Here is a 26,626-nt window from a genome sequence, read left to right as displayed (position 1 = left end):
AAAAACAACCAATTTATTACCAACAGTTTTAAAAATTTAGAATGATATATACGTGAGTGGGTATGTGTGCATGTATACTATATACACACACATATATAAAACCAGGGGCGGCTGAGCTGGCGCTGACTCGTGGCAACCCTGTACGTGTCAGAGCAGAACTGTGCTCCACAGGGTTTTCCAGGGCTGATTTTTCAGAAGTAGATCACTAAGACTTTCTTCTGAAGCATCTCTGGGTAGACTTGAGCCTTCAATCTTGGTTAGCAGCTGAGCACTTAACCACTTGCACCACCATGGGACTCCATGGATGCACGCATACCAGCATTTCCTAGCTCTGTCTGATAAGAAGGGCTGGAAGCAGTGACACCTTTGTAGCAGCAGCGCCCATGGCACCCATTCTCCATTAAAGGAACCAGGGCTACTTGGAGACATGGCTGATCCCAGGCCATACGGAAAATACTAGATGAGACTGGAGCATCTTGTGCCCCGACGTGGTAATCAAGTGCTCAAAAAATGATGGGGACAAAGGACACACAGGGCAGCCTGCAGCGCTCCCAGGGGCCGAATCTGGGCATCAAAATCAGTAACAGAAGTAATGGGTTATAAATAGTGGAACAGAAGGGGAATTCACAAGTAAGTGAGCAAATACATCAACAGAGGAGAAGGCAAAGCTCTTCCTTAGAGCAGAATGCCAGCAGGTGTAGAAGGAACCACCTATCTGACATATTCGGAAATCACCATTTGGCAATTACCATAGCAAAGGCGATAAAGGAAATGATCTTCAGTGGATGCTAAAACCAGCAGGTGAGAGTTTGACGAGAAACAGAATATTTACATAGTCTCCAAGTATCTCCCTCCAGTACTCATTAACTGCAAAGGGAGAAACAGTTAACTTATAGTGGAGAAACCTGGTATAACGCATCTTTATCACGTGTGCAAATTAACATCAGGAGGAATGAGACAAAAAGGTGCCGTGTGCATCCTGGCGTGATGCACTGAAGAGTACACTGGAGCCCTTCTGTGACATTCCTGCCTAAAGGCATGCCCTGGTGCTGACCAAGGGAACCAGACCAGCCACAACTGAGCAACAGTCTATGACAACTGGCCTGTATGCATAAAAAAGGTCAGGACTATGAAAGACAAGGGCAGACTGAAGAACTGTCCCAGATTCAAGGGCACTAGGGAGATACACTGCGTTAGGACAACACTTAAGGTAAAGATCATTTTGCTCCTTCTGCTATAAAAGATGTAATTAGGACAAGTAAAATTTAAGTAAGTGCGTAGATTAGATAATAGAACCGCATCATTGTTAATTTCCTGATCTTTATAATTGTACTGTGGTTATAAGGAGCCCTAGTGGTGCAACGGTTAAGCGTTTGACTGCTAATGGAAAGGCTGGCAGTTCAAACCTACCAGCTGCTCCACAGAAGGCCTGATGATCTGATCCCATAAAGACTACAACCTAGGAAGCCCTACAGGGCAGGCTCTGCTCTCTCCTATAGGGTCGCTATGAGTTGGAAGTGACTTGATGGCACAATACCACCACGATGGTTATGCCACCACCCATCTATCAGTTTTCCATGCTGTGGTGGCTTGCATGTTGCTATAAGCCTGGAAGCTAGGCCACCTGTATTTCCAATACCAGTAGGGTCGTGATGGACAGATTTCAGCACAGCTTCCACAGTAAGGCAGACTAGGAAGAAATGCCTAGCGATCTACTTCTAAAAATCAGCCAATGAAACCCTGTGGATCACCACAGAATACTGTCCAACCCAGTGCTGGAAAATGAGTCCCCTAGATTAGAAAGCATTCAAAATATCCAGTGGCCACAACAGTGAACTCAAGTGTACCAATGATAGTGAAGATGGCATAGGACTGAGCAATGTTTCATTCTGTTGTACATAAGGTCACCACGAACTGGAGCTGACTCGACAACTAAAAGCAACCATGGCTATGTAAGAGAACCCTTATTTTTAGAAACTTTATACTGAAATAATTAGGATTAAAGGGGCATTATGTCACAACTTACCCTCAAATGGTTCAAAAAATAAAAATTAATAGAGAGAGGGACTGACAAAGCAAATGTACTACAATGTTAGCTGGGGGTTCTGGTTAAGAGGTATATGGAGCTCATTATAGCAATCTTGCAATTTTTCTGTAACCTGGGAATTATGTCAAAATTTTAAAAATACTGAAAAATTAGAACAGCACAAAGAAGCACAAAATCACTGCTTTTACATGAACAAAATCTGGAACTAGCTGGTAAGACAGATGGTTATACACTAGGAAAGGAAGAGAAGTCCTAACTCCCTAATCCAAATCACAAAAAAAGGAATGGTCTGAGAAGAAGCATACTTTAAAGGCATAAGAAACCAAACTTCAGGAATCGGCTAAAGTACCAGTTTTTCCAAACTCCCCTGACTGTACAACCCTTTTACAGCCACTTCACAGGACCAGTGTTCTCAGAAAACGCTGTGGGAAACACCAGCTACAGTGGAATTCCACGGCTTGGGGCTCGGCAGATCAGAGGGAACAATGTAAGAGTGATGGGTTCTCTTGTGGCATGTGCTATTTCATTTCAAATAAATAAGCATTACAACAGGAGCCCAGAAGATTATAGGGCTCTGAATCTCAACAGAGAAAAAGCTATGACTGTCCCTTTCTCCGAGTGTCAGGGTGGTGTAAACAGTTTAACGTCCATGGCTGCTAACAGAAAGGTTGGAAGTTGGAGTCCACCTGGGGGCACCTCAGAAGAAAAGTCTGGCGATCTCCTTTCAAAAAATCGGTCACCGAAAGCCCTAGCACAGTTCTACTCTGACATATGTGGGGTCCATGAGTCAGAGTCGACTGCCTGGCCACTATTTTTTCCCCTTTCTAATCTGTTTTTTCTTTTTTTAACTGCTTTCTGCTTCTGGAGATACTCAAGCTGCAGGGTGAATGTGGCTTGTGTCTGGTTATCCGGGAGCAGCTAGCTAAGCAGGTGGGAGACCCCGCACCATCTGTGTCCCACTTTTAGGACCTGATCCCTACAGGGGCTTAACTAGGGTAATGAGCACCTGGGGCAATCCCTAAGTTGTACACCCCCCCGCCCAATTTCAAGATGAACAGACACTGATAGTGGCACGACACATCAACAGAAATGCCTTCCCCCCCTTCTTGTCTGGCTGCCTTGTCAGGTGCCCTTCATATTTGTGGTGCCTCAGAAAGTCATTCTGCGCCCAATCTGGCACCCCCTTGGACTTGTTCCTGGAGGCAAGTGCTCCCCTCTACCCTCCCCCCACAATGTCTCTGGATCCCCGGGAGACTGTGAGGGTGCCCCCAAAGGTTTGGGACTACAGGTAGTGCCTGAAGCTTTCTGTCGGTTACTGATACGGGGTAGCCTGCAGGAGTAAAAATAGCATGGGTTAGAAGTCAGCAAGAAACCTGGACTTGCCAGCTGTTAGCTTCATGATCATGGGCAAATCGCATTCTCAGCCTCTGTTTCCTCATCTACAAAAGGGGAATAACAACGCTCTCGCAGGATCATTTGGAAGATTATGGCTGATATATATATAAAGTGCTTTGCACCATAGCACTCAACAGATGCTAGCTTGAAATAATCATAAATCACGACCAGCAAATTATAAACATCGGTCAATTTTTAAAAGAACGATCACAGGGAAAAAGCCAAGGGGATAACTAAACAGGCCAAGGGGATGTTCTCCACTTTAAGAAGTCATGAATATGACCCAGTAAAGAAAGCAGCACCTTTATTAAAAACTTAGTTATGTCCGGGAAGAACAAAAATCTAAGAGTTACAATGTAGTTAATGTTTACCAGCTAGACACTGTTCAAAGTGTTTTACCCCTATTAACTCATTTAGTCTGCCCAATGTCCTCGTTTTACGAGGAGACCGGGGCTAGAGAAGACAAGCACCTTTCCTATGGTCACACAGTTAGAGTCACGGAGGAGCCCATAGTCCAACAGGGAAAACAGACACGAGGTCCAAGTGTTCCACCACAGCGTGGTGAGCGCCATTACGGTTTCTGACAAGACTACTGTATTAACTGAGGGGACAGCACCCAAATTCTGTCTTTGGGGAAAGAGAAAGTTTCAAAGAGCTGAAGTCTTGACAAAGACGTCTCCTTCAGACAAGTGGAGGCGTGTGGATGGCAAACACAGAGACTGCCATGTACAAAGAGCACAAAGGTTGAAAATGGGGAACTGCCACGAAGCTGAGTCTATGATGGGGTGGGGGTGGGGGGCTGGGGGAGAGAATAGATCCCTATATTCTGCTCGTAATAAGCCTGAGCCCCAAGAGGGTTTTTTTAGCAGAGGAACTACTAAATTTGCACTTTAACAAGATCCTTCTCCTCTAGGTTCTGGGACGGGTAGTGGGCAGCAAGACTGCAGGTAGGCAATGAGTTCAGTGCTCTGTGGGGCTGTGTGGGGGTAGGTGGGTGCAAGCACGTGCATATACACACATGCATGCATGCACACACACACGTGCAGACATGCACGTGCATGCGCACACACAGGTAGACACATGCGCACACAGTACACGTGGAAACAAATGCCTGCACACACATATGCACACGCATACATATGTACGTGTAGGTGCGCACACGCGTGCACACACACACACACTCAGTCACCTGCACCGAGGGGCCGCCTGGGTGCCAGTGATTTCCAGGATACCTCTCAGGTTTATTCAAAGGCCTGCTGTCGCTTTCCTTCTTGCCCCTGTCTAACTCCATACAGAACTTGGGGCTAACGCTATAGGAAACACTGTTTTATAAAATCTGTCATTTTTGCACTGCTTTCAAGGTTGTTTTCTTCTTGTTGTTTGACTCTCTAAACTGGCTTGCCTTCATTATTTCTGCATGGAGCAGTCAAGATTAGAAATGGATTCTTTAATTTACCTTGTATTCCACCCACTTCCTCCCTAAGCACAAGAAGTAGCTGGGGACACAGCATCACTAAATTGGTCCCATGAGCTCTGTGTTTGTTTGCTGATGTTGCGGAAGCCTAACTTCTGAACTGATGGTTGTTACCTTAGAGAGAGCTCAGACTAGAGGACAGACAGGAACTTTTGCTCATAAAACAGGCAGACCCCACTGAGACGGTCTCTGGGGGGAGGAGAGCTGAGAGGTGACGTTCACATTTCCTTACCATTCTTCCCTTCAGACAGAAGTCTTACAAAATAGGATCCACCACAGGAAAAGGTGAAGGACATATAGTTAAACAAAAGGGGGCTGGTACATACTTCACTGGAGTACACTGTGCTAACCTACCCAACACAGGCTCCCCCAGCCCCTGTGTCTGGTAACAAGGTAAGCCTTTTTAATCCAAAGTGGAGCCGTGGGGTCCTATCTCAGAATCACTTGGGAAGCTTTTCTTAAATGCACATGTCCCCATGGCCGCCTCCCTGAAATTCCGACATGCCTGGTCCTCAGGGACTCAGATGTCATCATCACGGCCCTGGCCCCTGGGAGGAACACTCGGTGGCTACGGTGCCAAGTTAAGCCCACTGTGGAAGCTTTGCTTTTCTGCAGTCTGGTGTCACCCGGTGAGCTAACCAGCTCGGCTTTCTCAGAATTAATTCCACAGACTATACAGTTAACACTGACACCACTAGAACGTGCTGAGGCTCAACATTACTGCAGCTCAGGGCTGTAAACTGGAGAAACATACACTCAATGTCACTGAAAGAAAACTGAAATGTCAGGCTCTTCTGTCCTGGGCCTGCTGGAAACTTGAGAGGAGAAATACTTTCTCTATACTTAGGAGCGGAATCATTTCTAATGCTTTAAAAGGGATTGCTCTGTGATAAAGGTGACATCTTAAAAGTCATTTTGGGACAATTTTATAGCCACATGGAGAACAAAATAAAGTTAGATTCTTTCCTTACACATAAAAAACCAAAACCTGGTGCCGTCGAGTCGATTCTGACTCATAGCGACCCTACAGGACAGAGTAGAACTGCCCCACACAGTTTCCAAGGAGCACCTGGCGGATTCAAACTGCCGACCCTTTGGTTAGCAGCACTTAACCACTACATCCTTACACATACACCAGGATAAAGAAATTCCAAATGCATTTGAGATCTAAACAACCCAACAAAAAACAATCAAAACCAAAGGAAAGGAAAGGAAAGGAAATAGTACAAGTACTATAACATGAATGAACTGCTTTACGATCTAGGAATGGGAGAACTTAGATGACTATGACTCAAAAATCCAGAAGAGTAAGAGACAGAAATGATTAAATGGGACCACATAAAATTTAAGAAAACAAATTTTGGCATAGCCCAAATAAACCACCATAAGCAGAGTTAAAAGACAAATGACATAACAGGAAAAAGTTTTTGCAAGTTTAAAAATTAGAAAAATGGGCAAAAGATGTAAAAAGTTCAGAATGGCAAAAGGATAAAAAAAACTACCAATAGTCCTTGAACCTATGGAAAGAGGCTGTCTCCTGCATAATGAGAGAAATACAAATGACAACCACACTATCTGACTGGCTAAAATACAGCCGTCCGCCTACCTACTCCCCTGCACAGTCTACCTAAATGTCTGCTGAGACTCCCATGTGGTACAGCCCTATGGAGGAGAATCTGGTGGTATCTCACAGTATTACATAAGCACTTACCCTTCCACCCAACAAGCCCTCTTCTATGAATTCACCAGCAAACACACAAAATGATGTAGCATAGTTTGTCATAACACAAGCCTGGGAAAGATCCCAATGTCCCTCAATAGGGGACTGGTTGGAAAAGAAAGGGCAATCTTCAGGACACAACGTTAACTGCAAAAAGTAGGGTATTTATAGTACGGTAACTTTTGTTTGGAGCCCCTGGGTGGTGTAAACGGTTATCACACTAGGCTGCTAATCGAAAGGTTGGAGGTTCAAGTCCACCCAGAGGCACCTTGAAGAAAGGCCTTGCAATCGACTTCCAAAAACCCAGCCACTGAAAAACTCTACAGAGCATACTTCTGCTCTGACACACTTGGGTTGTCAAGAATCAGAATCAACTCCACGGCAACTGGTTACCTGCTGTTTGAGGAGAAGCCAACTATGAAAACAAATACGCTTTTCTTATATTTTTAAAATGAACTAACGGAAGGATTAAGAAGAATAAAAATGGTTACCTATGGGGAGCCAGAATAGAGTGAATGGGGTGTGTCTTGTTTTATGGTCTTGACTTTGGAACAGTAGAAATATTTTACATAATTTAAAAAGGAGTATTAAACAAACAAAAAATAAAATTTACTCACAAAAATTGAAAACAAATGAACCTGCCTTTTTATAACAGGCTGGTGGTAATGCCACAGAGAAGGATTACTTAAACTGACTTTAAAACATGGCATTTTTAATGTTACCTGTTTAATGGGAATTTTCCTTAAGGATTAAAGGAAGTGAAATCATATGCTGAATTCAGGAGTCTTACTGTTAGCAGGGACACCCTGGTGGCGTAGTGGTTAAGCACTACGGCTGCTAAGCAAAACGCTGGCAGTTCAAATCTACCAGGCGCTCCTTGGAAACTCTACGTGGCAGTTCTACTCGGTCCTACAGGGTTGCTCTGAGTTGGAATCAACTTGATGGCAACGGGTTTGGTTTGGTTTTTTTGGTACTGCTAGCAGTCATATTGGTATTGATATTTCCAAGCTGCTTTATACATATCCGAAAACCCAAACCCACTGCCATCAAGTTGATTTCAACTCATAGCATCTCCACAGGGTTTCCGAGGCTGTAAATCTCTAAGGAAGCAGACTGCCACATCTTTCTCCCGAAGAGTCGCTGGTGGTTTTGAACCACTAACCTTTTGCTTAGTAGTAGATTGCTTTAATCATTGCATCACCAGGGCTTCTTTTTATACATATAGTAGGAGAAAAAAATAAGTTAATGACATTGATAACTAAGATTTTGTGGTATAAGAAAAATACAATAAAATCAAACAAATAAAAGCCCTGTAATCTTAAATTTGAATTGACAATATCGATGTGACCATGATTTATTTTTTTCTGTTTAAAAAAGTGTATGTCTAGCTCTGCCTGTTGGAAAGACCTACAGATTGTGGTCCACAAATACCACTCTCCACTAAAAAATATCAGGACTCCTAAGAGAAATGTGTCACGTAGGCCTAATGCATCTTGTCCCACCTGAAATCAAACCATTGGTGTTTGGTCAAAAGCACCCAGGAGAAAACCTGAAAAGTGGCTTGAGAGCGAGCAGACAGGGCAGCAAGGGTACCTTGACTGAAATACATCAAACACATACAAAGCTTTGAGTTCACAATGAGAGTTAAAACAACAACAACACAACATCTCACTGGTCACTAGTGGAAGATGGGAGAGCCCCAACTCGTTATTCTGAAAATTGACAGATAAGGAGAAAGAATCAAGCATTTAGCTGCCTTTTCTGTACGGACTGTATTCCCAGTAAACCAAATCGCTGATGAGGGAAAGAATTTCAGCTAGTAAATGCCAAAGACATGATAGAACTAGAAAACGAGCATTTTGTAAACCCCCAGTGAAACACCAATGGCTGCTAAACCATTAGGTGAATGGCGAACTTTACAAGGGAAGGACCAGGCTGATAGCACCTAAACCCACTGATCAATCTTAACAAGAAGTGGGACAACCAGACTTGATGTGCTTCTTAACTTGATGCATCAGGAGGACCTCGTGCCACCTCTGAAGTACTCTCACCAAGAAAAATGAATTTGAATTGAATAAAGCCTCTATCAATTTACAGGAAATAGGGAACAGAGGATACCGTTAAAGGAAACCACAAGGTTGCACTGCGATTAGCGAAATACAGAATGTGGGATATTCTTCAGAGCAAATGATTTATTTCTTCAACAAAAAAATCTATGACGAGAAAAAAGAAAAATGTAGTGGTGGAGGAGACTGTTATGTATTAATGGAAGCTCAAGAGACAGATCAACCAAACGTGACTTGTGAATTCTGACTTTAAACAAACTAAATTAAAAAAAACTTTTTTTTTTTTTGGAAGTTGTCAAAATTGGGGAAATCAGAACAAGGACTGAATTTTAGAAGACATTAAGGAATTCTTGTTTGTTTTGTTAAATATAATAATCGCATTGAGGTTTATGTAAAAAAAGTTCTTATTTAGAGACACATGTTGATACATATCTACTGAAGAAAACTTAATGATGGCTGGGATCGACTTTAAAATACTCCAGAAAAAAACCAAAAAAACGAAACTGATGAACTAAGATTTGCAAAACTGGGGAGTCACAAGTCGTTGAAGCTGAGTGCTGGGCAAATGGGCATTCCTTATACTAGTCTTTTTTTTTTTTTTTTTTTAATTGGGTTTTTGGTGAAAGTTTACACAGCAAATTAGGTTCCCATTTGAGAATTTTCTGCCCAAATTGTTCACTGACATTAGTTATATTTATCACAATGTGTCAACATTCTCTTTGTGTTCTGTTTGTTCCAGTCAGTTATCTTTTCACGTTTGCTTTTGAGTAACTGTTGGCTGACCTTTCGGTCTCAGACAGATGGTTTTTAAGTAGAGCACCGATCTTACAGGTAATATCCTTTGTGCTCCACTCTGCGATTCTGCTAAAGGTGATCTCAGGAGGCAGGTTCGGTTCTAGGTTTAAAGAGTGTCTCAGGGCAGGAGTCTCAGGGAGTCCTTTGTTCTCTATGGTTTTAAGTTTTTTTTTTTTTAAATGAGTTCTGCTCCACATTTTTCTCCCATTTTATCCTGGACCGTCTACTGTGACCCCGGTAAAAACAGTAAGCGGTGGTAGCCGGGTACTCTAGTTCTTCTGGTCTCATGGTGAATGAGGTTGGGACTCGGATAGACTTGTTTCTTCCCGGAGCTTTTCGTTACCTTTTGTTTTGCTCCTGGTGAGTACAGACTCCTAGTTGTGTCTTAGATGGCCACTGCAAGCTTTTAAGACCCCAGACGCTACTCACTTCACTAGAATGCAGATCATGATTTTCTGTGAACTATGTTATGCCAATTGACTGAATCATCCCCTGAGATTATGAGTCTAAGCTTTCAAACCAAGAAAAACAACCTTGGAAGATGTCTGTAGAGTGTCCGTATTTGTGTCTTCATTGAATATACGTTCCTGCACCCATATACTTGTATTTCTGTGTACCTACTGGAAACCCTACGAGGCAGTTCTACTCTGTCCTATAGAGTCGCTATGAGTCAGAATTGACTCGATGGCAACGGGTTTGGTTTCTGGTTTTACAGATACTCTTATCTATTCTATGTACTAACCTATAACTACCTGCCATATACCAATATGCTTATAACCATCCATATGTGCTCAAACACTTGTTTTTACTTTGGTTGTGCTGTGCTCACTACATCCACATTCGGTGTCAACTTTTCCACCACCAAAAAAAAAAAAAAAAAGTCTCTATAATCTAAAGCATACCTTACCCTCCCCCTCCTCTATCTGGTAACCTCCAAAGAACGCTGGTCTCTCTACATATTTAGTCTTGTCTTCTTTTAGAGGGATCATATAATATTTCTCCTTACATGCTTGACTTATTTCACTTAGCATTATGCTGTCCAGGTCCATCCATGTTGTATATTTTGCAGACTCATCACTGTTTTTTATGGTTGCATAGTATTCCACCGTATTATGTACAATTTGCTTATTCATTCATTCGCTGACAGGCACTTCAGTTGTTTCTATTTGCTATTTTGAATAAAGCAGCAGTGAACATAAGTAGGCATATGTCTGTCATTCTATTGGTGCATTTGTTGTTTGTTACCCTATTTTTACAAAAAACTAGGTCCCATAGTTTTTGCCCTATGTCTTCTTCCAGGAATTTCATGGTTTTAAGTTTAACGTTTAGGTCTTTGATCCATTTTGAGTTAGTTTTTGTGTATGCTGTGAGGTATGTGTCGAGTTTCATTTTTCTGCAGGTGGCTATCCAGTTTTGCCAGTGCCCTTTATTAAACAGACTGTTTCTGCCCCACAGAACAAACTTTGCCCCCTTGTAGAAAATTAATTCTGAGTTCTCAATTCTCTTCCACTGGTCTATGTGTTCTATTGATGCCCCCATACCAAAGTGTTTTGATTACTGTGGCTGTATAGTATGTTTTCATATTGGGGAGTGTGAGGATTCCTGTTCTGTTCTTTTTCTTCAATATTGCTTTGGCTATTTGGGGTTTTTTTTCCTTTCCATATGAAGTGGGTCATTAGTTTTTCCATTTCAATAAAGAACACTGGGATCTGTATTGGGGTTGCACTGTATCTATAGATTGCTTTAAGTTGAATTGACATTTTCACTATATTAAATCTTCCAATCCATGAGCACAGGATGTCTTTCCATTTTTGTAGTCTCTTACAGTAGTGTATTGTAATTTTCATTATGTAAATCTTTTATGTTCTTGGTTAATTCCTAGGTATTTTATTGATTTAGGGGCTATTATAAGTGGTGGTGTTTTCTTGATTTCTTTTTCGGAGTAGTCTTTGTTAGTGTAGAGAAACCCAACTGATTTTTGTGTGTTGATCTGGTACCCTGCAGTGTTTCTAAATTCTTCCATTAGTTCCGGCAGTTTTCTTGTGGAACTGTTAGGGTTTTCTATGGATAGGATCATGTCAACTTCAAAAAGAGATAGTTTTACTTCTTCCTGTCTGGTGTGCAAACCTTTCTCTTTCTTGTCTTATTGCTCTGGCTAGGACTTCCAGTACAATGTTGAATAAGAGTGGTGATAATGGGCATCCTTCTCTTGTTCCCATTCTCAAAGGGAGGCCTCTCAGCCCTTCTCCACTGAGTACAATGTTGGCTGTTAGTTTTGCATATAAGCCCTTAACCACGTCGAGAAATTTCCTTTTTATTCCTTTTTGGACGAGTTTTTACCAGGAAATGGTGTTAAATTTTATCAAATGCCTTTCCTGCAACAATTGATATGATCATATGATTTGTCTCCTTTGTTTTATTTGCTGGATTGCACTGATATGTTGCTGAAGTCTGTTGGCTAGAATTTTGTTGAAAAATTTTGCATCTATGTTTATAAGGGTTATCGGTCTGTAATTTTCTTTTTATGTGATGTCTTGCCTGGTTTAGGTATCAGGGTTCTGCTAGCTTCATAGAGTTTGGTAGCATTCTATGTTTTTGTAGAGACTGAGCACGTTTGATGTGAACTCTTGGCTGAACGTTTGGTAGAATTCTGGTACTGGGCTTTGTTGTTGTTGTTGTTGTTGGCAGTTGTTTTAATGACATCTTCAATTTCTTCTTTTATAATGGGTCTGTTTAAATGTTCTACCTGTTTGTGTTAGTTTGGGTAGGTAGTGTGTTTCCAGGAATCTGCCCATTTCTCCAGGTTTTCAAATTGGTTGGAGTACAATTTTTCATAGGAATCAGTTATGATCATCTTTATCTCTGTTGGGTTGGTTGTACTGTCACCAATTTCATTTCTTAATTTGATTACTTCCCTCTTCTGATTTTTTTCTTTTGTCAATCTAGACAGTGGTTTGTCTATTTTATTGATCCTTTCAAAGAAGCACCTTCTGGTTTTATTGATTCTATTGTTTTTCTATTTCATTTAATTCTGCCCTGATCTTTATTTCCTTTTTTTCTGATAGCTTTTGGCTTCTTTTGGTATTCTCTATTTGTTCAACTTGTTGGTTTAAGTTGATGAAGCTGGATCTTCTTTTTTAATGCAGGCATTTATTGAGGTCTTAGTCATCTAGTACTGCCAGAACAGAAATACCACAAGTGGATGGCTTTAACAAAGAGAAATTTATTCTCTCACAGTCTAGGAGGCTAGAAATCCATATTCAGGATGCCATGATAAGGCTTTCTCTTTCGGCTCTGGGGGAAGGTCCTTGTAATCATTCTTCACCTGATGAGGAATTTCTCAGCACAGGCACCCCAGGTCCAAAGGACGTGCTATTCTCCTGGCTCTTGTTTTTTGGTGGTATGAGGTTCTCCTGTCTCTCTGTTTGCATCTCTTTTATATCACAGAACGGACAGGCTCAAGACACAACCCAGTCTTGTAGATTGAGTCCTGCCTCCTTAACATAACTGCCGCTAATCTCACCTCATCAACATTATCAGATGGACATTTCAGATGTCGTATCAGATGACAAAATAGTAGACAATTACACAATACTGGGAATCACGGCCAGCCAAGTTGACAGATATTTTGGGGGGACAAAATTCAATCCACAACAATTGCTATGAGTACTGCTTTTGCTGTGTCCCAATGGTTTTGATGTTTTCATATTTGTTTTATTCTCAGAATTTTTTAAATTTCACTTTTGATTTCTTCTATGACCCAATAGTTTTTCAGTAGTGTATTATTTAGTCTCCATGTATTTATTTTTTAACCCTTGTTTTTCCTGTTGTTGATTTCCAGCTTCGTATTGTAATGGCCAGAGAAGATACTTTGTATGATTTAAATCTTTTTATATTTGTTGAGAACTTGTTTTGTGTCCTAGTATATGGTCTATTCTGGGAAATGATCCATGTGGGCTAGAGAGTGTGCATTGTTCTGATGATGAGTGGAGTGAGTGTTCTGCATATGTCCGCTAGGCCCAACTCCCTTACAGTTTTAAATTCTCAATGTCCTTAGTGATCTTCTTTTTAGATGCTCTGTCTATAATTGAAAGTGGTGTGTTGAAGTCTCATATTATTATTGTAGATTGTCACCTATTTCTCCTTTCATATTAGCATTTGTTTCATGTATTTTGATGTACTGCTGTTAGGTGCACATATATTTATAATTGTTATGTCTTCTTGCTGGATTGACCTTTTTATTATTTTGTAATGTCCTTCTTCATCTCTTGGAACAGATTTTGATTTAAAGTCTATTTTATCTGATATCCTCCTCTTTTTTTGTTTTTGGTTGTATGGTGTCATGGTTTAAGTTGTGTCTCCCAGAAATATCTTTCAACTTGGCTAGGTCATAATTCCCAGTATTATATGATTGTCCACCATTTTGTCATCTGATATGATTTCCGTATGTGTTATAAATCCTATCTCTACGATGTTGATGAGATGGAATTAGCAGTAATTATACTGATAAAATCTACAAGATTATACTGTGGCTTAAACCAATATCTTTTCAGATACAAAAGAGAGAAGTGAGCAGAGAGATGAGGGGGACCTCATACCACCAAGAAAGCAGCACTGGCCAAGCATCTGGCTGCCAACCAAAAGGCCAGGGTCTATACCTACCAGTTACTCTGAGGGAGACAGATATAGCAGCCTGCCTCTGGAAGGACTCACAGCCCTGGGAATATCATAGGGCAGCTCCACTCCACCCCACAGGACTGCTATGAATCAGAATTGACTGAGCAGCAGTGGGGCTGCTATCTCCTCCTGAGAACCACCGGAGAGCACTCTCATCCTTGCATCTTTTCAGTTTTGATTCAGGAGTTCTGGATGCTTGATCTCTGGAATTCAACATGCATGTGCACGAGGTGGGGTTAGCTTGTCACAGAAGCTGGCATAAGCCATGGGCCTCAACTTTCCTGTGGCAAAGGTGAGAGGCTCTCTGTCTTTCCCTTACGGGTATCCCTGCATAGTGTCCTGCTCTGAGCAGGGAGCCAGCTGTTTCCCTCAGTGTCGCCTGTCAGTCTGAAGAATTCCCCTCACCCTGCTGCCCTTGCAATTCCTCCTAGCCCTAGTGCCCGTCCATCTCAGGCCTCAGCAAGATTCAACAGCATTCTATCCCAGTGACACGGTCTCTTCCTGCCCCCTCCTAATTCCATGACCCACAAACTCACAGCCAACTTGTACTGCCTTAAAAAGTTAGGCTACAGCTTCCTCAGATTAGCTCCCTTTCTATGTTCCCTGTTTGGGGTGTGGCCCAGCCCATCCCAAAATGGCTGTGATGAGCAAGTGCTCCTGATGTTAGCGGCAGGTTCCCCCAGCTTCTGTGCCATCCCCTACTTCTGGACTCATCCCGCTTTTCAACACCTCAGCTTCTGTTTAGACTTCTGAAATCTCAGTTTGTGCTTGTTTTTATTCATTGTTCAGTGGGTTACTTGCTGGGGAAGTAAATGGGAGAGCGTCCACTCACTTCACCATCTTGCTCCACCCTCCCCTAATACTACTCTTTCACATAAATTTGAGAAAATTTCTGTAATAAATTTTTAAAATGAAGGATACGAGAATTATTCTTTGAACTTAGTGGCTTTTAAGAACCTGTGTGGGTGTGTTTCCCTTTTTTTGACGAACTTGAGGGCCCACCTGTCCTTGGAGACCCTGAGCAGCTCCAGGGCATGCCACTCATTGGGGACAAAAGCTGTACACCTCCCAGATCATGCCCCCCACCAACTTGTGCGCTTGGTGAGGCACCCATGGTGGAAGTTGTATCGCGGCTTGCTCACATTCTTGGTCACCTTGTGGCCTTGTTGAGACTCACGGCCATGGGGTAGCATACAGCCATGGCTGCTGTTCTTCATTGGCTACTTTGGTAGAAGGGCTATCCTGAATTTTGCATTTTAAGTAATCTCTTAATTGCGTCAGGAAAAACTGAGGAAGAATCTGAAATGCCATCTTCTACAAAAAACAAAAACAAAACTGTGTGTCCCATGTAGGGTTATCTGATTCTTGAGGGGACAGTATCTTTCACTGTCTTTGAGCTATTATATAAATCTCAGTTGTAGAAAAATTATGCTAGTACAAATCATTCTTGCCTACAGAAATGCAAAATAATTTTGTCAGTGGAATACAATTGATTGTAGCTAGCCCTGTGAATACGGATCAGTTTTGTATCTGTATGTAAATTAATTCCAGCATTCCTTATCTGCCCATATATTTGTGTGTTTGAACTTTCCTTTTTGAACCAGTTGTAACATATTATTTGTTCCCTCACTTTTTAATGAGTTAAATAAAATCTTTGACATGTGTTCATTAAAAAAAGAACCAGCTCTGACACAGAAGGGACAGGGCATCACACTCTGTTGGGAAAGAAGACTGGTGAGCATCTCTTTGTGTGAGCATGGAAACCAGGGTCTCAGGCTAAGCTCTGCAGTGACAGACTGCTGCAGCGAAGGCCTGCATCAACCACGCTTCCCTGTAAACACCCTGGGTGCTCCCTTCCCATAGTGATACAGAGATTGGCCACTGTGGAATTTGCTTTGGCCAGTAGAATATTAGCAAATGCTATCCAAGGAAAGACTTGAAAAGTGCTTGCATACTGGGGTTTGACCTCTCTTGCTGCTCTGGGAATCCTGCTGCTGCCACCATGTTTATAAGCCCAGGCTAGCCAGCTAGACCCATGCAGTCCAGCCACCCCATCACCCCAGCCAACAGCCAACACCAATCACCAGACATGTGAGTGGAGCCAGCCTAGATCAACCAGTTCCAGCTGAGCTGGCCCAGATGAGAAGAGCCCCTCAACACTAAAATTTGACAGAAATAATGTATCTTCATTGTTTTAAGTCACTACAGGTTGCAGTGGTTTGTTCTCAGCAAAAGCTAACTGAAATGATGCAAAAATCAAAAGGTGTAGGTTAAATAAAAAAAATTACTTTTTTAAATGAAAACAACTAGCTTGTGCTCTTGGTCAGTTTGAATTTCATCAAAGAAGGAGATGATGATTATAGATTGAATATGGAAAGAAATGGATTGGAACTAGAAATAGACTGGAATCTCCTTCTGCCACTTACCAGCTGTGTAACCCCTGCTTACCACTTAACCCTCTGAGTCTCTGTTTTCACCTCTTTGAAATGAGGGTAAAATTACTGCCTACCATGCCATGGTACTCTGAAGAGTTAAACAGGCTATGTCCAGCATGATAAAACCTTAGAAAATGATAGCTGTTCATGGTGATTGTTTCCTTACCCATCCACAAGTCCTTGCTGTTTAATAATCCTGTGTGACTCCTCCCTAGAGATCCTGCCGTGAAACCAGTGTTGTGTCCTATGAATCACTGTTGAAGGGAAGATGAGAGGAGGTTAGGATCATGGAATCCCTGCAGAACTGTCCTCTTCAAAGGACAGCAAAGTCAGGATAAACTTGGAGCCCCGTGGTTCCCACCGTGGACAGCTTTGGTGGTGCGTGCGCTTCAAATGCTGCTCGGGGAGGTGCGGGAGCTATTTTATTTTCTTTACGTACAAAGAGATCAGGCCAATGTGCCATGTTTACCTGTACTTAGGGTAGAAGGATGGAGGGGACTTTGGCTACCTAGGACATTCATCCGTGTGCTTCGCTTCTGCAAAAGAAATCCCCATGTTAGCACTAAAGGCAGCAGACCGACACAACCAATAACTCACTGATACAGTTAACTTCCCAGCAAGTGGCAGGTGCTGGACCAGAGAACACCTCAGGTCAGGAACACTGGCCCTGACACATGGGATGAAAACCACCTGGAGCTAATCACTGAGAACAAAAAGATGTTTAAAATAAACAAAAACACAAAAAAATCTGGCATATATCTAGCTAATACTCTAAGTCTTAAAGACCCTTGTTTTTGATAGAGAAGACACACAAAGAAAATGTCATGAAACTGATAACTCTTAGGAGAAAATTATGAGCAAACTGGTAAATTCAAGCAGTTCCTTAAAACACTGGTTGATAGATGCCTTTATCTTCGGGAACTTTCTCCTTTCCCGAATACTAGGAAGCTAAAGGACAGAATGCTTTCTGAGCCAGAGCCCTAAGCTCATGTTTTATACATTGTCTTAGAATCTCAGAAAAACTTGAGCATTGGGTGACATCCTTCCTATGTGGAGATGAAGAGCTAAGCCTCAGGGGTGAAGGGACTGGCTAGGGCCACATATCTATCAGTGGTGGAGCCATGATGTGAGCTTGCTGGCCTTACGCAGGCCCGAGCTCTGTCCACTCCCCAAACTGCCACTGATGATCTCGCCAGCACAGCAGGCTTGCTCCTCTCCTGCCCTTTCTGTGGAAGCTAGGGCAAAGAGCGGCAGTGGGCATGCCTGGCTGCTGGCCATGGGGGGAGGTGGGGAGCCTAGATTGCTAACCACTTCTTGCCATGGAGAACTCAGATGCCCCCAGCCAGCCCCCCACCTGCTCAGTGACACCCACAAAGAAGACCCAAGTGGTGGGCGATATGACCACAAGGGAGTCTACCTAGATGAGCACAGCAAGGGCTTACCCTCCAGGCATGGCCTTCTTCCAGGGCTGCACTCTGGGCTTCAGCTGGATTCTCGATCACTCTTCCTGTTTGCCCAGAAAAATCCATGGCCACAAGGGAGTTTTCGGAGACACTGCGCTGGAAAGTCAAGGCCATGGTTTCTTAAAATGCAGGAAAACAAACCACAGCAGCACTCGGGAGTCTTGGTATGAAACCATCATAAAGATGGTGATGAAAGGGAATACTTCTCCCCCCACCTCTGAGCTTGTAAGTTTCGCGTTGAAAGTTCACTGGTTTGGCTTGACATTTCAGTGACAGAGGGCCTTTAAGGTACAAATGGCTTTGATTTTTCTTTGGAAAAATAAGAAATGTTCCAATTCTTTTGCAGTACTCAAAGGCTGACACTAGCAGGGTTAGGGGAGCTGGCTCTAGTAGGATTTGGACTGTATGGTCTTTCTCAGGCTGCCTATCCTGTACTAAAACACATCAAAGAAATGGAAATAATCAGATGCAAACCCAGATCTCACTAACAACTAAATCATTCCTTGAGGTATGTTTGTTCATGGAAATACTAGGACTCTTTCTGTGGCATAATGTGACATCTCACAGAAACAGGTACTGAAGGGTCTTTTAAGATACTATTTTGAGAGGATGAACTGTTTCTGCATCTTTGGGAAGCAAAGAAAGGCACAGGAACATAAGTGTCCATGAGGTCTCTAAATTCTCACCAGAGAACGACCAGCATAATGGTCAATGGCACCCATGCACTCCAGGAGTTAAAGGAACAGGGGTCAAAGGCAAGAAAGACAGTTTCTCAAGTAGAGCTGAAAGTTGCTGTTCACATTTTGACCCCTTAAATAGAGCTGGCTACCTAAATAATCTTGAGGGGGGCATGCAGAATTTGCCTCCAGCAAGTACACCGCTGAAACTACAAAATCCATCTCTTGGGAAATGGGTGTTGTGGGATACACTGTTTCCCTGAAATGCATGTGATCTCTATGGAGCTCCTCTTGGCAACTCAGACTGAAATGAGGCATCCACAACACGTACTGAAGGAGCCGAGAAGGAATCTTAACTTGCACATGTCCCAGCTGTACTTACCACTGGAGTTGAGAAGGGAGAGAGCAAAGCTTTCCTCTGCTGAGGTATCCTGTAATTCTGGTACAGGAGCATTCCATACTGAAGGGGAAAGGCCTGAGTCAGTCACCAGTGCTTTGTTAGCCCCCAAAGCTTCAGAATGTGGCAAACCCCATGACAGCGAATGGCTATGTCAAATATAGCACAAATACCGTTACCAGCCTCTGTGCACTGAAGTATGAGCAAACAATACAGCACACTTCTCTCTCTTGGTCCTGTGCTGTTGTCACACCATAGAAGAACAGTAAGTTGCTGATTTTGGAACACGGGGGATGGGAATAGGGAGGGCAGTGATAGACGTAATAACAGTAAGGTCAAGAAGCTTACTGAGTGTTGTTACATACTCTTATAAGTGCTTTATGTTATTATTTCATTTAATCCTCTCCATATTATGAGATATATACTTTTATTATTATTCTCCTTTTACAGGCAAGGGGAGTAAAGGACAGAAAAGTGAAGCAAGTTGGTTAAGTAAGGACATGAAAGTATATAGCCTGTCCCCAAACCAGTGCTCTTCCTAACCACCAGGATTACTCTCTAACCAGGCTCAGTGGTTCATGCTTTATTTACCCTGCCAATAAGTAGTAATGGCTCTGCAAAGTCACATATGCTTACAACATCCCAACTTAAACTCCTAAATTATCCACAAACCGCTTAGAAAAAAAAAAAAAAAGGTGTCTGCAAGATGAAAGTTATCAAGTCGGTCACATCTCCCTCTTCGCCTTCTTTCGTGGGATGTAACCTCAGTTCTAGATTTAGGTTCTACAGCCATGTACTAATTTGCAAAATGAATATATTAAGAACATGATGAAGAGGTATAACATAGGTACACCTGCACTCCCATGGGAAAAGAGAAAACAGGGAAGAAGAAATATTTAAAGAGATGATGGCCAAAATTTTTTAAAAATGACAAAAAAGGAATCAAGCAGTACGAAAAATACAAATAAACCCACACCCCAGTACCTCATGATAAGTCTGCTGAAAAACAAAGAGAAAATATAAAAAGCAGCCTGGGGAAAAAATTATTTTCACAGGAGCAGCTAGGAAAAAGATACCTAACTATTTTTTTTACATAAATGATGAAAGCCAGAAGAGAATGGAATGTGTGATAATGCAGAAAAAATAACTGCCAACTTAGGATTCAAGGGAGCCCTGGTGGTGCAGCGGTTAAGATCCGGCTGCCAAGCAAAAAGCTGGCAGTTCTAATCTACCAGCCGCTCCTTGGAAACCTATAGGGCAGTTCTACTCTGTCGTATAGGGTTGCTATGAGTCAGAATCAATGGCGATGGGTTTGGTTTATTTTTTTTTTAGGATTCAGTAACTTGTGAAAAAAATTTTCAACAGTGAAACTGAAATAAAAAATACCAGACAAACATAAATTGAGAGAATTAAATTGCCAGGAGGCCCACACTAAAAGAACTGCTAAATGGAATTATTCTGTTCCCAAGACAGAAAAATGGAAATTCAGTACAGAAAAAGGTGCAAATATGTAAGTAATTAAAGTAAAAACTTGAGCATATAAAACAACAGTGTGTTTTAAAAGTTTAACATATACCCAACCCACTGCCGTCGAGTCGATTCTGATTCATAACATATACAGAGAATTAAAATACGTGACAAGAATACTTCAAAAAAGATGATGGAGTAAACAGCATCCAAGAGTCCTTATATTGGCCTAGAAGTGATAAAAAGTACTAAGTTAAGTTTTCATAAGTTAAAGATGTTGTGGTATCTAGGGTTACTAATTAAAATGGTAAAAGAATGCGTAAGTAATAGGTTAACAGATGAAAAATAAAAATAAAAACACTTGATGAACTCAGAAAAAGAGAAAAAGGAATACAGGGCAGGTGGGACAACTTGAAAAACAAATAACAAATGGTAGAACTAAATACAAATATCAATAATCACATTAAATGATACAATTAAATCACAATAAATACTCCAAATAAAAGGTAAAGATTATCAAGGCGGGGGGACAAAACCCACATAAAACAAATTATTCTTACAGGAGATAACAGCCTAAATATAAGGACACAGAAAGGTAGAAAAAGATTGGGAAAAAAATGCAAAAAGCTAATCAAAACAAAGCTGAGGTATGTCTGTTTCACATGAGAAACGGTGAGAGCTAGAGCGAAAAATAATTAAACTTTGCCCAGGGAAAGGTTAGGCCTTTTGTCCCCAGCTCCTGGGAAGTAGCCTCTAATCTTTCAGAATATCCTGTTTAATGAGTGTCTGTTTACCTGGGGGCCTCGGGCCAACATAGTCTATGCTAAATGTGATTTATAGTGTAAGCTTAGGCTACACAGTATTAGCTCAAGCTCTGGAGAGGCCAGAATTGTGACTACAAGGCTGACTCCCCCCCAAAAAACTCTGGACACCAAAGCTCAGGTGAATCTGCCTGGTTGGCAATACTCTGTGCATGTTACCATACATGTTGCTGGGAGAAGTGCTGCCCGCAGGACTCCCGAGAGAGAAGACAACTGAAAGCTGGCACCTGGAACTGTCATGGATGCTGCCCTATGCACCTTTTTCTCTTGCTGACTTTTAATTTGTGTCTCTTCACTGCAGTACACTGTAACTGTGAGTATAAGAGCTTTGCCGAATCCTCTGAGCCCTAACAAATTAGGGGAACTGGGGGTGGTCTTGGGGCCTTCCAGAACTATACATACATACATATATGTATGTATGTACAACGTATGTATAAAACATATAACACATACATGTTTTATATATATAAATATATTTTTCCCCTTTTTCTTTGGCTCTAGGTTGATGATCTTTTTATAGTGTCTTGAAAGGGATACTTACATTACTAGTTTTAACCCTTACTTCTTTTTTAATACATATATGACAAAAAATTTAAATTTCTATATTAGTTGTAGTTCTCTTGTTATACTTTTATAATTATTCAGTTCAAAATATTTCCTAATTTTCTTCTGTATTTCATTTTTGACTCAAGTTGTTAGTTTTTCCCTTTAGATGTAAAGCTGTACTTTATTCATATTATGTTTTTAAAATATTTTTACTTTAATTGCTAGAGAAGCTGAATGTTTTCCATTTTTATTATCTGCAGTATCTCAAATAAGGGTCCAGGTTCTCTTCCCATTTACAAATACGAGGGTCTCCAGGGTAGTAGTTTTAGTTGTATAAGCTCTTTATATTGTTTACATATTCACCCTTTGTGTATCAGCTACAGTAAAAAGTACTTACCTGATCCTTTAATTTTTCATGTTTTAGTTGAATGGGTTTTAAAGAATGGTTTATAATCCAACCAAACTATCTTTTTTTTTTCCCCTTGCTTCTATTGCCTCAAAAGAAAATATGACCATAGGAGTATTTTCTTTCTTTTGCTATATATATATATGTCTTATATTCTTAGTTACATATAATTATTCTTATAAATATTCTTAGTTACATATAATTGAGTATGACACTCCCAATAAATAAAGAAAAAAGGTGACAGCTGCAGTTCCATTTCTTCGTAATGGACTGCAGAGATGATTCCACATAGGTGTAGTGGCAACTCATGGATGTGCAAAGTCAGTGTTAGCCACGTTAAGAAATATCATCCCCATATGTGATGTTAACCCAATAACTAATGACATAAGTAAACCGTTAAGACTTTAAAATCCGAAATGGACTTGAGTTTCATGATCTGATGCAGATTCTATGTCGCCACATTCTAATAGCTTCCCTTTATTACTTCCTACTTCTTATTCCTGTGATAAACCTTCAGTGAGCCCTGGTGGCGCAGTGGTTAAAAGCTCGGCTGCTAACCAAAAGGTCAGCAGTTCAAATCCACCAGCTGCTCCTTGAAAACACTATGGGCAGTTCTACTCTGTCCTATAGGGTCGCTATAAATCGTAATCAACTTGACAGCTGCAGGGTTTTTATTTTTTTAATCATAGTGCTCCCCCACTTCTATTAAATGCTAAATATCCTTTATTTTGTAGTTTAATTACAATCTTAAGTGAGAGGGTACATAATTTACATATATATAGATGTGTATGTATACGTATAGAAAATACATATATTTTGGGGGGGGCGAGGGGTTATCTCTATCAAAGTTTAGGGTCAGGTCAAAGAATGATTCAGGGAGCCTCATTGGTGGCAGGTATTGGGCTCAGCGCCAGCTACAAAATGAACTGAACTGTACTCTCTAGCCCGAGGGAGCGATACTCTTGTGGAAGATACACACAGATCAAATAAGTACTATTCTTAGTATGGATATTAACGGGGTACCAGTACCAGTCGCCACCGAGCTGACTCGGACTCATGGCGACCTCATGAGTGTCAGGAAGAACTGTGCACAGGATTTTCAATGACTGAGTTTTTGAAGTAGATTGCCAGGCCTTTCTTCTGAGGTGCCTCTGGGTAGACCTGAACCACCAACCTTTTAGTTAGCAGCCCAGTGCTAACCCAGCGGTCTCCTTATTAATGGGGAGAGAATCCTAATTATCTGGATGGTGCGAGGTAAGCCTTCACCTAAGAAGTCACATCTGACCAGGTTCTTGGAGGACAAAATAGCCCTGGAAGCATGAAGGTGAGTGACACCTTGATATGTGGTGTTATTCTAGGCTGTCACAAGGTACACAGCAGGGAGCTCAAACATTTTTTTATTAAGTTTAGGAAAACTCATATTTTTTAAAATGTGGCTCAATTTTTTCTTCTGGGTTTTTCATTTCTTCAATTTAAAAGTTTCTCTATATTTTGCAAGGACTGTCCATGTTGTCTTGATTTTAAAATAGCATGCCCTTACTTTTCTCATTTTTAAAATGACTGGTTTTCAAATGTCTCCCCTCATTTCTAATCTTGATGTATTTTAACTTTCCTCGTTTCCATTTGCCAGTATATAAATAAAAGCTTCTGTTTTTGGAATTCATACAGGTTGCTATTGAAAGGCCGGCTAACATATCGCCTGGAACAGCAGATGGGCAGGAAGCATGAAGGGACAGGTCATTGCTAGGTTTTCAAACTGCTGTGCAGAGAGGCTCTTTGCAGATTCTGCAAATGGCGATGTATTTCTGAACATTGAAACGGACCATTTGTTGGAGGCGCTGGAGCTGTTTACTGAATATTTCTGTCTTATTGCCCTTCCAGTCCTGTGTGGGCCTGTCCTTTCTCGACCCTTTGTGCTTGGGTGGGACCATGTGACTACTTTAGGCCAAATGAGCTGTGGGTAGAAGTGACATATACCACCTACAGGCTCAAGCATTTAACTGCAATGGGAGATCCTCTGATATTCTCTTCCTCTTCTTCTGTTGTGGTGGAGACAGGTAACCTTCAAGATGGCAGCCGCTTCATTACCCTGGTTCTAACAGGAGCAAGTCTATGTTGTTAGATGCCACTAAGATTAGGGATTGTTTCCTACTTGAGGATAATCTGATACACCATACTTTTTATTCAACCTTTCTATCTATTTTACATATTGGGGAATTATAAAAGATTTTGTTTAGGGGGTAAAAAAGAGTTCTGACATGAAAAATTAAATTTGAGAACCACTAGACTGCAGAGATCATTTTGCAGGGAAGAGCGTGAAAGGAAAGATCTAAATCAGTGGTTTTCACACTTCTAGGTTTTACAAAAGAGGAGCATTTTGGAAAAAAACAATCATGATGGACTTAAGGTTCTCAACGAATTTGCCAGTTAAGACAATTTACATACATATAAACCCAAATAACCAATAACCTACCATTTAATATCAACAAAATCAAGGATATTTTAGCATCAACTAAGTAAGGATACCATCTCAGACTAAAGGATAAATTCTCCATGGATACAACTATTGTTAGCTGCTGGTGAGTCACCCATGGTAACCCCATGCATGACAGAACCAAATACTGCCGGGTCCTGTGCCATTGCCATGATTGGTTGTGGACTGGGCTGCTGTGATACACAGGGTTTTCGCTGGCTGATTTTTTTTTTAAGCAGATTGCCAGGACTTTCTTCTTAGTCTCTTAGTCTGGAAGTTCCGCTGAAACCTCTTCAGCATCACAGCAATACGCAAGCCACCACTGACAGACAGATGGTGGCTACGCAGAAGATTCTTGGTGGGGAATACAATTCGCTTCATGTAAACCTTACTACGCTGACGTGATTTGTTCCACTTTGCCATGGACCAGAGGCAATTTCACCTCAGCCTCTCACTTGTCAGAGGACTGGCTTTTGGGAACCACGGGTCTAATTCTTGCCATCCAACGAGGCTATGAAATTGTGTATGAGCGTTCAAGCAGGTGGGACACGATCGGGTGGGGAAGGGCTGGAAACACACATCGGCCATATCTAAGTGCTACTTGTGATTTCTAAGTATCTTCCATCTCAGGGACACTGAACCGTTCCTGGACCCCCAATCTCATTAAGCCTCTCCCTCAACCCTCTGTATTAAGAGGGCAGAGTCTTCATTCAGAGGGTTCCCTTGAGGACGAAATGATACGAGACACACAAAGCTCTTGGCATCCTGCGAGCACTCAGCAAATTTTAGCCAATGCTGCCACGTTCTACTTTTGCTCTGCACCACTTTTTTGGTGCTTTTAGATTTCCCTGGTCCCTGTGTTTGGGTCGCCGCTTCCCAGAATGGCTGCAAACGTTCCCCTCGCCTTTGACACTTTCTTCTGTACTTCATCGGCATCACGTGGAGGAAATTCCCAGCTGCTTCTCAGCCTGCCATCTTGCTGCACGTCTATTCTAACTGCTTTCTCAGCGTCAGGGTGTTTAAAACCAAAGCAACCATTCGTTACAGAATCCTGGGTGGATGAAGCAAGACCTCCCTCTTGGGGAAGGATTTCTGGGTAAGTTTGAAAAAGCTTCTAGAAGATGGAAGGGGAAGGAAAGAGGTAATAGATAACTGTAACAAAGTTTTAATACTCTGCACAGTGCCCATAATATCTAAGAAACCATTTAACAAACAAGGTCATAGAAGGAATGAGGAACAAAAGCAGATATTACTGCTGGTTCTATTTCCTAAAAGCCGAAGATAGCAACTCCAGACACCTCCAGGGTAGACCCAAGCCATAAAATTGTTTTTATTTTTTTTTTTAAAGTATGCCTGTGTGGGTACTCAAAGATGCAGAGAGGTTCCTACCCATAAATCAAAATAATATAAGTCATTCCTTTCAAAAAAGCCCTTGGATTTTAATGTAATCAGAAGTAGTATTTAAATGAGAACCCCGGTGGCACAGTGGTTAAGACCTCAGCTGTTAACCAAAAGGTCAGCAGTTCAAATCCACCAGTTGCTTCTTAGAAACCCTATAGGGCAGTTAGTTCTACTCTGTCCTTTAGGGTCACTATGAGTTGGAAGCGACTCGATGGCAATGGGTTTGGTCGGGTATACTGAAATGACTCCTGGAAAGAGTTAGGTACAGAGGGAAGGCCCCTGTTTATGATTCAGGATTCTGGGGTCTATTATAAAACAATAAAACCTATGTGACATCCTCCACTTTCTCCAGAGAAGGACACAGAA

The 26,626-nt window shown here is 41.6% G+C and overlaps 1 protein-coding gene across 4 annotated transcripts in view; it reads right to left on the bottom strand.

Annotated features, from left to right (window-relative positions):
- Nucleotides 1-26,626, bottom strand: part of GRB10 (growth factor receptor bound protein 10) — a 290,298-nt gene that overhangs the window by 6,247 nt on the left and 257,425 nt on the right. For all 4 annotated transcript variants that reach the window (XM_049893805.1, XM_049893807.1, XM_049893808.1 and 1 more), the window contains 4 exons: nt 19,132-19,209; nt 18,052-18,168; nt 17,079-17,145; nt 16,776-16,863 (listed from right to left, as the gene is read on the bottom strand). In XM_049893805.1, coding sequence (XP_049749762.1) covers nt 16,776-16,863; nt 17,079-17,145; nt 18,052-18,168; nt 19,132-19,209 — 350 coding nt within the window. The remainder of the gene's footprint in view (nt 1-16,775; nt 16,864-17,078; nt 17,146-18,051; nt 18,169-19,131; nt 19,210-26,626) is intronic.

The sequence above is a fragment of the Elephas maximus genome, chromosome 8, assembly GCF_024166365.1.
Source record: "Elephas maximus indicus isolate mEleMax1 chromosome 8, mEleMax1 primary haplotype, whole genome shotgun sequence".
Classification (NCBI taxonomy): Eukaryota; Metazoa; Chordata; class Mammalia; order Proboscidea; family Elephantidae; genus Elephas; species Elephas maximus.
Note: the sequence above shows the minus strand (reverse complement) of the source record. Positions and strands in the feature narration are given on the sequence as shown.